This window comes from Alexandromys fortis, unplaced genomic scaffold (assembly GCF_014885135.2).
Source record: "Alexandromys fortis isolate MF-2015 unplaced genomic scaffold, M_Fortis_MF-2015_v1.1 scaffold_8_1_9099942, whole genome shotgun sequence".
Taxonomy (NCBI): domain Eukaryota; kingdom Metazoa; phylum Chordata; class Mammalia; order Rodentia; family Cricetidae; genus Alexandromys; species Alexandromys fortis.
In genome coordinates, this window is record NW_026067898.1 from 9,012,446 (window position 1) to 9,026,826 (window position 14,381).

Consider the following 14,381-nt stretch of genomic DNA (forward strand, 5'->3'; position numbering starts at 1 on the left):
GGGTTTTTTTTGCTACTGTCTATTAATCTGAAATTTGTACATGATAACATCTGTGTAAAGCCAGTATGTCACCTGAATAAGGACGTTAGAGGTTCATAAACGATGTATTTAGTGTGTGTGGTGAGCGAGGAATGCACGTGCTGAAGGAGAAAAGCTCTCACAGTTTAGTCAACACTGTGAAAATACTGAACTGGGTCTTTATTTAATGACAGAGTGTCCTGCTATACGTTTTCTGTTTAAATACGTTGTGGTAATGGGGAAATGAGTTTTAATTTGCCATGCATGCAGAAAATAAAAGCGAGTAGAGTAGGAATGAGAGGAAGGGCCTGTTGTGGTACGTGTATCTGGACGTGCTTTCACACAGTGTAGCTTGTACCTTACAAACCGACTCCCGGAACAGGCACTACGGAAATTCATTTGACTGTAAGAACCATCATTCTAGCATCTGTTGAGGCTAACAGTGAATCTTTGATTGAAAACCTAAAAATATAAGGGGGAGTCAGAATGACCCACTTAATCCAATTAAATTTTTATTAGGATTTTGCTAATGCAAAATAGCCATATTTTCATGATTACTTATTTTAGTTGGAGTAGTAAGTAAATATACTTTTCTTAATTTTGATTAAGTAAAAAACAAAAATTACTTTTTAAATTTTCTGTGTGTAAGAGGATATGTGTACCTTTTTATGTGTATGTAGAGGCCAGAGAAGGTGTTCTGTGACCCTTCACCTTTTTTTTTTAATTTTATTTATTATGTGTAGCAGTGTTCTGCTGGCATGTACGATTGCATGCCAGAAGAGGGCACTATAAGATGGTTGTGAGCCATCATATGGGTGCTGGGAATTGAGCTCAGGACCTCTGGAAGCGCAGCCAGTGCACTTCACCCCTCCAGCCCTCGCTTCACCTCACTTTTTTAGAAAGGACCTCTCACTGAATCTGGAGTTCAGCGTTTGAGCTGGAGTGGCTAGCCAGCAAGCTCCTGGGATCCACCTGTCTCCACAACCCCCAGCACTGAAGTTATAGGCACATGCAAGCACTTTACTCACTGAGCCATCTCCCTAGTGTCTTCCTCTACTACCCCTACCTTGATTTTTTTTAATATTTATTTTGTTTTAAATTGTGTGTATGCATCTCTGTGTATTTGTGGATATGTACACATGAATGCAGTTGCCTATGGAGGTAAGAGGCACCAGATTTACAGATGCTTGTGAGCTGCCCAATGTGGGTGCTGGGAATCAAATTTAGTTCTTTTAAGAATGCTCTTTACTGCTGAGCCATATCTCTAGCCCCATTTTTTTTAATGGTGGAAACTTTTTTATATATGCAAGATACATAAAAGTGAACAGGATATAATATACCTATCACCCAGCGTCATTTGTTAGTAATTAACTAACTAGTAGTAAAACCTGTTAGTAATTCAGGTTTTAACTGTACTTAACCTCCATTTTAATGTAAATTTTATATATATTGAAATATGTCACTTTTAACAGCAAAGTTCTGGGAAATACATACATTACATGACATATACTATTGTAATATAGACCAGACCATAAACATACCCAAAAAGTTTTTCTAACCCGCTATCTCTGTTTTGTGACTTGGCAGCATAGCTTTTAGTTTAGTGTATATAGACTCGTACTCTGTTTTGTGTGCAACTCAGCATATGTCTCTGAGATTTACCCATGTTGTTAAATATATCAAAACCTACTTTATTTTATTGCAGAGTAGAATTTTATTGTGTGAGTGTACTAAAATTTTTTAGTCTATTTTCTCCGTGATAGACACTTAGCTTCCAGCATTGATCTATTGTGAGTAATATACTATGTACATTTGTACATTTCGTTTTCTTGTCTTGTAGTGTCTCTACATTTATAGAGACAGAAATACTCATCGAGGTCCCTGCCACTGAGCTATACTCAGACCCAGCCACCACACGCATTCTTATGTGTCTCTTTGTGGGCATGATTATTTATATTTTCTTGAACAAATACCTGAAAAACAAAATTGCTAAGTCCGATACATATTTAACCTTTTTTCATGTAGCCCAGGCTGGCCTCAAACTGTAGTTAAGGATAGCCTTGAATGTCTTATCCTTCTGCTTCTACCACCTAAGTGCTAGAATTATAAGCAGGTGCATTTATGATGCTGGGAATCAAACTCAGAATTTTGTACATGTGAGACAAGCCTCTGACAACTGAGCTACATCCCATTTATTTTTATAAGTTTTTCTCTTAATCTACACCTTGATTTTTTTTTTAGACAAGTTCTTACTTTATAACCCAGGCTGGCCTAAAACTCAAGTTGACTCAAATTTGAAGCAGTCTGTCTACCTCAGCCTCCCACGGAAGTGCTGGGTTACAGGTGTGAGTCGCCATGCTCAGTCGCTTTACTCTTCTTAAGGCTGTGTTTGTAGTCTTGTGCTATTTTTTCCCTTTTTTCTAAGTTTTAGCTTTTTACAGGAGTAGCTTATGTCATTTATTGAAATTTTTATTTTTATTGTAGGCATTTATAACTATAAAATTTTCTTGTATCAGTTTTGATATACTTCAATTTCATCATGATGAATCTTCTAATTTCCCCTATGTTTTCTTTGGCCAGGTGGGTTATTTAGAAATGTATAATTTTCATGTATTTGGGGATCTTTCCACTTAGTTTCTTATTGGTTTCTATTTTAATCTTGTGAGAAGCTGTCTCTGGGGATCGTCAAGCATTTGCTCTACAGCTATTTCTGTCCCTTACTATTTATTTAACAAATATTTCATGTGTACTAAGACAATCACCAAGCAAAATGGTCAAAATTGAGATTTTTCTTGGATACATTTCTAGTGATCACGAGACAGTCTAGAATTCTATCATCTGGAATGGAATTATTGATTTGTTTTTAACACCCAGAGCATTAGGATTGTATCCTACAAATGAGATATTTGGGTTTTGTTATATCGATGCCATTCATGATGACTTTTGTGCACAAAAAATATAATTCAGGGACAGCTTTTAAAAACAATTTACACTGAAACACAATAAAATTTTACATGTATTAAAGTTATAGATTTGATGTTTTGGTTTTGGTTGGTTGGGTTGTTTTTAAAGATTTATTTAATGTATAGTGTTCTGCCTGCATGTATGCTTGAAGGCCAGAAGAGGGCACCAGATCTCATTATAGATGACTGTGAGCCACCATGTGGTTGCTGAGAATTGAACTCAGGACCTTTGAAAGAGCAGGCAGTGCTCTTAACCACTGAGCCATCTCTTCAGCAAAGTTACAGATGTGAAAACAATTCTGAAAGTTCTCAAAGCACCTTTGAAGCACAGTTACATTAACGGCTGCTTTTTTAAAGTTTTAAGATGTACTTGATTTAAACTATGTTGTATTCCTTCTGTAAACTCAGTACCTCTTTCCTCAGTTTTCTAAGAAACTTTCCTAAGTTCTCTAATAGCTGCTAATATAGTGAGATTTGATTTTTCTTAAATATCCTTATATTACATTAAAATCATATAGCTAAATCAGCCTGTCGATCTAAATGTTTTAATCTGAAATTCAAGAATAGAGGCACAGGTGTTTCAGCCCAGAACTGAAAGGCTGAATCAGAATTGTGAGCCTGGGGCTAACTGGGCAACTTAACAAGACTCTGCCACCAAAAACAAACAAATAAAAAACAAAAGAAAAGAAAGAAATCCAAGGATAACCTGGTATTCAATATAAAAAATTTCTTTAGATATTTTTAGAACATAAAATACCAAATAAGTACAACTTACACATTTGAGATTGACTTTTCAATGACCAGAGGGGTCAGTGAGGTAAAGTGTTTGCTATCAAACCTGATGGCCTGAGTTTGACCCCTGGGAGTTACATGATAGGACAGACCCACTTATACAAGTCGCTCTCTGACCTCCATACATGCATATGTACATACAAACACACTAAATAAGTAAATAAATGTAATAAAAATTTTCGAGGAAAGGCATAAATTCAGCATCCAATTTAGCAAGTTCCTGGGAGTTGAAAAGATTTAACACACATATAGTTTTATCATTCCATCTGAAGAAGGTTGCCTTGAGTTCCTGTCCCAGTGTACAGGAGTGTCTTAATTGTCAAATAAATGATTTCCTGCACCAGGGGTAGAACTCCACATCTGTGCTTCCCAAATGTCTGAGTCTCACTCACTACCAAGATCCGTTATGTGATGCTGCAAGTAATTCTGGCTTTACCTGTCTGTAGCTCCCACTTGAATCTCCCTTTCACTGCGTAGTTGGAATTTGCTTTGTTGTTTTGGTAGTGATGCTGACTTTCGATTATCTGAACATCTTTTTTAATGATTTATTTATTCATTCATATTTTATTTGTACAAGGTTTTTTTGCCTACGTATATGTTTTAGGTCATGTATGTTTATGTACTACATGTATGCAGCCCCCAAAGAGGCCAGAAGAGGACATGGAATCCTCTGTAACTGGAGTTACAGACTGTTATGAGCCATTGTGTGGGTGCTGGGCACTGAGTTCTGTTCCTCTGGAAGAGCAGCCAGTGTTCTTAGCTGCTGAGCCATCTTTCCAGCCCCATGTCTGAACATTTTAAAGCATTGTTTGAATTACATATCTCTCAAACGCTTATTTTACTACATTGATTTTAATCTGTCTGCATCTGAAGACGGTCACAGATGATCTAACTCCCTAATTTTAGGTACCCAGTGCCTATAGGTAGATAATATATGTTTGTGTCTACTACAGATATACAATATAAATATTTCGGTTTTTTGCTAAAACTTGCAGTTCACATGTTTAAAACATTTTAAGGAACTTTTAAGTTTTGGGAAAACTTAAAAAATGTGATATAGAAATAAATAGAAACTCACAAATATTCAAGTTTATAATGTTACTTTTTTAAAATGTTTTTATTTATTTATTAAAGATTTCTGACTCTTCCCCACCACTGCCTCCCATTTCCTTCCCCCTGCCCCCACCAAGTCCCCCTCCCTCGTTAGCCCAAAGAGCAATCAAGTTTCCCTATCCTGAATATTAACCTTCAGGGGATGAAAGGAGACAGAGACAGAGACCCACATTGGAGTACTTTTTTTTTTTTTTGGTTTTTCGAGACAGGGTTTCTCTGTGGTTTTGGAGCCTGTCCTGGAACTCGCTCTTGTAGACCAGGCTGGTCTCGAACTCAGAGATCCGCCTGCCTCTGCCTCCCAAGTGCTGGGATTAAAGGCGTGCGCCACCACTGCCCGGCATTGGAGTACTTTTTTTATATATATATTTTATTTTATTTTTTTTATTTATTTTTTTAAATATAATTTTTTTATTGAAAAAAATTTCCGCTTCCTCCCCGCCTCCCATTTCCCTCCCCGTCCCCCTTTTCCCCCCTCCTCTCTCTCCTCTCCCCCTCCCCCCACTCCTCTTGCCCTCCCTCTCCAGTCTGAGGGGCAGTCAGGGTTCCCTGCCCTGTGGAAAGTCCAAAGTCCTCCCCGCTCCATCCTGGTCTAGGAAGGTGGACATCCAAACTGGCTAGGCTCCCACAAAGCCAGAACATGAAGTAGGATCAAAACCCAGTGGCATTGTCCTTGGCTTCTCAGCAGCCCTCATTGTCCGCCATATTCAGAGAGTCCGGTTTTATCCCATGCTTTTTCAGTCGCAGTCCAGCTGGCCTTGGTGAGCTCACAATAGATCAGCCCCACTGTCTCCGTGGGTGGGTGCACCCCTCGTGGTCCTGACTTCTTTGCTCATATTTTCCCTCCTTCTGCTCCTCCTTGGGACATTGGGAGCTCAGTCCGGTGCTCCAGTGTGGGTCTCTGTCTTTATCTCCATCCATCTCCAGATGAAGGTTCTATGGTGATATGCAAGATATTCATCAGTATGGCTATAGGATAGGGTCATTTCAGGTTCTCTGTCCTCAGCTGCCCCAGGAACTAACTGGGGACATCGCCCTGGGCACCTGGGAGCACCAAATCGAAAACACTATCCTGAGTGAGGTAACCCAGACCCAAAAAGATGAACATGGGATGTACTCACTCATAATTGGTTTCTAGAGATAAATAAAGGTCAGTGAGTCTATAATTTGATCTCCTAAAGAAGCTAAATAAGAAGGTGATCCCAAAGAAAAACATATAGCTATCCTCCTGATTATGGGAAGTAGACAAGATTGCGGGGCAAAAATTGGGAGCGGTGGGGGGGGGGGGGGGGGGGGGGGGAGGGGGAGGTGGGGAGAGAAAAGTGAGAGGGGGAGGTTGGGGGGAACTTGGGAAACGGGATGTTTGGGATAAAGGAAGGTCGGATAGGGGATCAGGGAAGCACACATCTTAATTAAGGGAGCCATCTTAGGATTGGAGTACTTTTTAATACTATGGAAAATTCTTAGTCTTTGTAAATTTCTACAAAATTACACTAGTTCTCTTGAAATTTAGACTTAAGGGTTTTGTCATTAATCACATAAACCACAAACCATTTATTTATTTATTTACTTAGGTTCTTTTGAAACAGGGTTTGTCTGTGTAGCCCTGGCTGTCCTGGAACTCATGCTGTAGACCAGGTGTTCTCCATCTCACAGAGATCCGCCTGGCTCTGCCTTCTGAGTGCTGGGATTAAAGGAGTGGGCCACCACTGCCCCACTAGATATTTGTTTTTATATTGCTATTTTAATAATGGAACTTTTCTGAATGTTTATAATTTAAAAAAAAAAAACAACCCACCATTCCTTGAGTAAGCTGTTAATCACCTTGGAATTGTGTTTAGGTTTAGTAAAGTGAGTTCCTCCAGAGTGACGACTTTAAGACCTGTGTGACAAACCAAGAAATATCTCTGTGCACAGTTGGTAGCCAGTGGCTTTCTGCAGGGGGTTTCTACTAAAAGCTGACAGAGTGCATCTTGGCAAATGTTCAGAAACCTACATTACCTTAGCTGGGCCCTGCGTGGAACCTCATGTTCAGCAGAATTCTTCTGACCTGTCTCTGCATGCCGAGCTAATCAGCAAACATCTAATGAGCCCACACCAAAGAAACAGACCCTCTCCCAACCGACTTCATTTTCCTATGCTCTCTAGGGGTGGAAAGACAAGACTTCATGAGGACTGATGATACTGCAAAGACCACAATAATGATAATTAACTTGCTGAATTTAGAAGATTATGCTGTTAATTAGTTGCAAAATAAAGATAAGTACTACCGCAGCAGATGGTAGGATAACACCCAGGAGAAGGAGGGTTATCACTCTGATGAGCTGCTGCGGCACATGTGAAATATGGATCTGACTTGTTCATAAATTGCTCCTAGAGCACATTATCTTTTTCTTTGAACTATGATAGAGTAGTTTATTCCTACTAAATTTTGACAGATGTGATAAACATTTATTTTCAGGTGCTGCATAAACATAGAACATAAATAACAATTTTTTAAGCAAACACCTCTGAAGAATGAGTGTATCAGATGGTCAGCACAACAAACTATTCATCCTTTAACTGGCAGAACCATTTCCTAAGGAAAAATTCAGTATAGCAGTTAAAATTTATACCATTAAAAATTGACTCTAAACACAAACACGCATGTCTGCTTCTTCGAAATACATTTTATTCTTTCAAACAGGGAATACCTTTACCTTAAAATTAAAGCTATGCCCTGGCTTTGTTGCACTTGTTGTAGATTATAGACCCTGTAAATCTTATTTAAAGTGTTCAACCTTCATTTCTCTAGTTACTCAGTTTTTATTTACTTAACATTAAGCTTCTCTTTTGAGAGGAATACTGCTCTTACTTTGGACTTAACAAATATATGATAGTACTGGGCTAAAGCTTTTATTTTTGCAAAACTATTGTTTAAAATACTGAATTACTAGTCAACAGAATTTCTTCTTTTATCTCTGTTCTAATTTATTCCATAATTTTGAGAAGAAACTTCAGTCCTCAGAGAGTTTCTTCACTTGTAACATGGTGATTGATTTCTGTATCTCTGCCAGTTCCAAAGGTCAGTTTGTAAAACTAATGTCCCCTGTGTTTAGGTTTGCATTGATTATTTTAGCAAAGGTATTTGGCCTTGAAAATATTGTAAAAATGAATATGAGTGAATTATAGATATCTTTATATCAGTTGTGTGAAAGTTTACTACTTTCATCACCTTGTTTAATCTTTTGTGTTTTTTTTAGATTACATGTACTTCTGTAATTTTTAAAATTGGCAATTCAGAGCAATGTCAATTAACCCTTAGAATCTCTGTCTTGTAGTTTATACCCCGTAGCACACTTCATAAGTCAGACCCATTGTAATCAGTGTAACAGCATGGAGCCAACATTAGTGCTTCCTCACTGGATGAGTGCTGGGTACCCTAGGGCAGTCAAGGGAGGATAATGAGTGAGTCCTGATACTGCCGTAAGTGCTCTATGTGGTAGTAACTTACCCTACTAAAGATTATTCAGGAGAGTGATGTTTATGTACTTCAGACTCCCTTATGTGTAGTTACTGTATTTCATTAATTCTGAGTTAAGCTCTTGACTATAAAACTTTAAATGCTTTTTAATTCTATGATGTTTTCTACCTAAGGCATTTTTAAATTTTCCCTTCACAAAATTTACTAAGCTAACCTGTGAATACATTATACATTTTTTTATCCAGAAATGAAACCCCTGCACAGTTTAGGTGTTATTCTTTGTATTTTGATATCTGACATTCTAATGATGAAAGGCATAAATCTGAAGCTTGGCCACCTCCCCAGAGTTTCTTCCACTGTTCTGATTATATGACCTACAATGCTGTTTTCCAGCTTTGATCTTTCTGCCTTTACTTCTTGAAGATTTTTTAAAATTTTCCCGATTCTAGTCAGTTACTGATTTGTTAGTCATCTGATCTGTTTTAATCCTCCCATTCAGCATTATCCTGTCTGTGTTAGTTTATTTTTGTGTATTTGTTACTAACATTATTTCTAATTTCTTAAAAAGAAAGAAAGAAAGAAAGAAGAAAGAAAGAAAGAAAGAAAGAAAGAAAGAAAGAAAGAAAGAAAGAAAAGAAAGAAAAAGAAAGAAGGACCCAGTGATTGCATCTGTATTCTGTGGTCTTGCACATCGTTTGTGTAGACTGCTGGGCCACAGCAGTGCTTCCGATGATTCCTAAGGACATTTGGAAAACGAAAAGTGTTTAAGTTAAACTCTCCCAAGTTTTGCCCCTGTGCTGAGAGCTTACAGGCTTCTATAGCTCTTTTGAACAAATCAGGGAACCTGCTAATGAGATAGCTCAGTGGATAAAGGCATCTGATAGTAAATCTGACCACCTGAATTTGATTCCAAGAACCCACTTGCTGGGGGCTGGAGAGATGGCTCAGAGGTTAAGAAAATTGCCTGCTCTTCCAAAGGTCCTGAGTTCAATACCCAGCAACCACATGGTGGCTCACAACCATCTGTAATGGGGTCTGGCGCCCTCTTCTGGCCTGCAGGCATACACAGAGACAGAATGTTGTATATATAATAAATAAATAAATAAATAAATAATTAAAAAGAAAACCCACCTGCTGGAAGGAGAAAGCCAACTCCCACAAGTTATCCTGGCCCCCACCTGTGCTCCCATGTGTACGCATACACACAAAACATTTGTTTATGAAAAAGAAATAAGGAAACCATATTTGAGAAATCCCTTTATGGGTTAGTTAGTTTTGCATGTTACGTTTAATTTTCACTTCGATTCTTACAAGCAAATTATCATTAATTTTCTAAATAAGACTTGAAGGTTGAAGATTTGTTCAGTTGTAGTTTGAGAAAGTTAAATCTAAATTTGTATTTTAGTTGTATAAGGCTTAACAATATGTGTGCTGACCAATGAAGTTGGTAGAACCTTGCAAACATTGTGTTTTAGTCATTCATAAAATCAGCTGGAAAAGAGGAAAAAACATGCCTCATCTGGGTGACGTGGATTAGGAGTTGGCAGTGTTGATGTTTACGGCTCTCATTTAGTTCCCAGTGGTTTTTATTTGAGTAATTCAGTCATGTAGTCTCAGACGATCTTTTCTGTTCCATGGTTTTAGTAATACTAAGGACAATGTATACAAAGGTATCCTGGAAGATTGTGTACTTGGAAAGTAGGTCTGTTTACACCTAGTATTTGAACTAGTTTATTTGCTGTATGACCTTGAGTAAAATGATGGTTGGTTAATTTATAAAGTGGGACTAGGCTCCAATTAAAAACACATTGGGAATTACTGATCATAAAATAGCACAGATGAATCTCAAGTGTACTTTACAGAGGCTAGAAGCAGATTTAAGTGGTTATAAACTGGGTGCAGCTTTTTACTATAATAGTTAGTTTGGATAACACAGAACACTCAGCATCACAAAGCAGATTGGCAGAGCCAGGGGCAGGGATGGAGGTGCTGTGACAGGAGGCAGCAGGGTGTTGTGTTGACAGAGTGAACTGCTCCAGGATGCGTGTTGCTTGAAACTCTGAGAACTGGAATACAATGAGTAAATCACTGCACACAACATACACCAGTGAAACTTTAACTGCCGACTTCATTTTAAAAGCAGATCCCTAATCTAAAATGATTGACAGAAAGAGGAAATGCCCACTAATACACAGACATAATCATGATCCCAGATGAATTCTGGTGACATTTTTATGGAATATGGGCTCTATATAATGAAGAAATTGCTAAAGTTTGGATATTTGTAGAATTTAAGTTGGAATAAATGAAAGCAATTCTAGAATTGTTTAGGAAACTTTTTCAAAAGCTCTTCTTGAACAGCTATGCTTAGATCATCAGAGAAAGTAGGAGAGTAATGATTGCCAATGATCTGTTTAACATTTAGCATCTCATGCAGTTATATGTACACCTAGCAAACACTAAATCAACTACAACATGACTCTTACACACACGCACACATCTATCTACATGTGTATAGATAACTCTTTTCCTCCAGATTCAAAATTAGTCTCTTAAGAAAATGCGGAACTTGAGGTGTAGCTCAGTGGTAGAATAATTGCATAGTACCTCCAAAGCCCTCGATTCATTTTTTTATTAGTGAGAAAGGAGGGAAGGATAAAATTATCTCTGACTCATATTTGAGGCTTAAGGGCTACATCTCAGTTATTAAGAACAGTGTCAGCAATAATGGCTCTAGGTCTCTTAGGTCACTGAAGTCCCTTCATTAATCATGTTTCTATTCATCAGTGGACTATTTCTAAAACAGGATATAGAAAAATATACAAGACAACCTCTGCTGTTAAAGAGCTTATTATCTGGTTGGTTAACAAATAATTTAATGTATAGAAATTCTCTTATAAGCTTCGTTCAAGTTTCATTTATTCAGTGTGTGTGTGTGTGTGTGTGTGTTCTCGAGTTTGAGCATTTGTGAAACAGGGTCTTACTATGTAGCTCTGGCTGACCTGGAACTTCATGCATAAAACAGTCTGGCCTTGAACTCAAGAGATTTAACTGTCTCTGTCTCTACCCAGTGCTAGAATTAAAGGCATACCCCAAGCCCAGTTCAAGTTGTATCTTTATTTAAAAAAAAAAAAAAAAAAAAAAAAAACCTTCAATTGTTTTTAAGCATCATTCTAACACTGGATCTTTCATATTTAAATTCCTGAGATCTGATTCAGTTACTGGCAAAATGTAAAGTAAAACAAATTGATCTTTCAGGGCTGGGGAGATGGCTTAGTGGTTAAAAGCATTTGTTTCTCTTATAGAGGACCTGGATTGGTTTCTGTCACCCACATTGTAGCTCACAGCCACCTGTAACTCCATTCTAGGGGATCCAGTGCCCTCTTTTGTCCTACATGGGTACCAGGCACACAACACAGTACACAAACATACATGCAGGCACTCACACATATGCATAAATAAATCCCAAAAGTGGTATGAAATGGTCTTTGTACTAGGGAAGGAGAGAACCATAAATTTAAATTTTAAATTCTTCAGTATTTTAGATCCTCATAGTAGCCTAACAAAGGCAGCATCAGATTGCTGAGATGGCTCATCTGGTAAAAGTACTCCAACCCTGGAATCCATGGTAGGAAAGGATCTACTCCCAAAAGGTTGTCCTCCTGCATGTGGTGTATGTACACACACAAATAAATAAAATACGCTTAAAATGCAACATCCAGTCATCATCCTAGTAAATACTAAGCACCTGAAAGCAGAGATCAAATAGGCCTGTCTAGAAGAAGAGAATTAAATCTTGGGATCTGTGCAAAGGCTGATAAAAGGGGCATGGGCGTAGGGTTAGAGAGGGTAGATGAAAACATACAAAGAGTTGATGTTCTTTATTAATTTTTGTTTTAATTGAACAAGACTGAATACAGTATTTTCAGTTTTTTAGGTCTTCCCAGAATGAAGTACAACAAAGTATAAAATCCTATAGTTGTGCTAGAGCAAAGCTTTCCAGGGTTCTAGTTTTTCATAGTGATATTTTTTATAACCCAGTGAATTGAAAACAAATTTTAAATCCAAATGTATTTATGTGTTCTTTGATGAATACTATCTTTTTAGTTAGTCAAAGAATATCTTGAGAGTTAGACTTGCATGTAACACAGGAGCCATTTTTCAAAATAGTGTTTGCATTTCAGAGATTAAAGGCTGCTTTGACCCAGCAACACCCTCCAGTTACCAATGGTGATACTGTAAAAGGCCATGGCAGTGGATTGGTTAGAACGCAGTCAGAAGAATCTCGCCAGCAGTCCCTACAGCAGCCCGCCACCTCCACTACAGAAACCCCGGTATGTGTGATGTTGTCATTCGCCACTCTGGTCATCCTTGAAAGAAAAATACAGCACAGCTTATGCGGCTTCTTTATCTATCTGTAGTCTCTAAGCATATGATATGAATATAGCCATCTTAACTTGGCATTTATTTGTGCTGGTAGAGATTGAATACAGAACTTCAAGCATGCTAGACAAGCTTGCTAGGTAAGCTCCCCTTTTCTGAGCCATATCACCACCCCTAATGCTCAGTTTTTAGTATTAGTTATTTAAACAAAGTTAAATGATTATTTTATTTCTTAAGAGTATGTAGAGTAAGAAATTAGTTTGGTGATATGTCTACCGAACCCATCTTGAGCTTATTGTATTCATAAATCCACATTTTATTTGGTTATGCTATTTTAAAATATACTTAATAATAGATAAAATAATTTTTTAGGTTTTTCCTTTTGAGCACATGCTGATAGTCCAAAGTTCTCTTTCCTCAGCATCGTTTTCAAGAGTTTGTTTCCCCCACACTGCCATATTCTGTGGCACAGTTTGGAATTTGTAAGGCGATGAGGGTCCCTAACATTGGACAGCCCTGTGTACTACTACACAGGGTGATTAGTGACTGAAGTTTCATATCCTGGGCTGATCAAAGATAACTAAGCTGACCATTAATGAAAATCAAGGTCCGGTAGGCTTCTCCTTATCTGGAAAATAAGTATTATTATAAAAACAACTATTTATTTTAGTAAAACTGGCATATTTAATAAATTTTATTTTAAAATAGAATTGAAAAATGGTTGTAAACTTATAGTGATTAGTTTTCAAATGTTTGAATAGGTATAAAATCAGTTAAAAAGAACATTTACAAAAATAGTTTATTAAAATACACATGCATTTTTTATTTTATTGAAAATAGATTTTTTTTCCATATAAATTTTCATTATGGTTTCCCTTCCCCCTACTCTTCCCAATTCCTCCCCCATCTTCCCTCACATTTGTATCCACACCCTTTCTTTCTCTCATTAGGAAACAAACAGGCAGTTTTGAGATCAGCCTGGTCTACAGAGTGTGTTTCAGGATAGGGCTACATAGAGAAACCCTGTCTTGAGAAAATAAAAAGAAGAAGGAAGAAAGCAGTCATCTAAGAAATAATAATAATAATATGATAAATCAAAAGCAAACAAATTAGAATAAGAACAAGAAACACATGTAGACACTGAGACACATATATTCATACATATAGGAATCCCATAAAAACCCCAAACTAGAAGCCATAATATATACAAAAAACTATAAGTTAAAAATAAAATGAATTCCCTGACTTAACATTATGAGACAAAGACCCTCCAACGATTCCTTTGAGTTTGTTTTGTGTTAATCACTACTATTGGGCATGCAGCCTACCCTTAAGTGGTTTGATTTCCCAGTGAGAATCCCTTGGAGAAAACTAATTTTTCATTTGCAAGTGGCTGCCAATTGAAGGTATCTTCTGGGTGAGGGATGGGGGTATGTGTCCATTTCTTTCAACTTTAAGACCCCACCTGGTGCAAACTCCACAAGCCCTGCACATGCATGCCTTTTGTCTGGCTGTGGATCTCTGTATTTGTCCCCATCTGCTACAGGAAGAAGCTTCTCTGATGAGGACTGAATAGGGTATAGTAGAATGCCATTAGTCCCTTCATTGCTATGGTCCTTTAGCAAGGCAGTCAGTAATACCGATGCTTTAAG

The 14,381-nt window shown here is 37.6% G+C and overlaps 1 protein-coding gene across 2 annotated transcripts in view; it reads left to right on the forward strand.

Annotated features, from left to right (window-relative positions):
* Atf2 (activating transcription factor 2) overlaps nt 1-14,381 on the forward strand; it is a 69,397-nt gene that overhangs the window by 42,746 nt on the left and 12,270 nt on the right. For both annotated transcript variants that reach the window (XM_050120108.1, XM_050120102.1), the window contains one exon: nt 12,531-12,680. In XM_050120108.1, the coding sequence (XP_049976065.1) occupies nt 12,531-12,680 (150 nt within the window). The remainder of the gene's footprint in view (nt 1-12,530; nt 12,681-14,381) is intronic.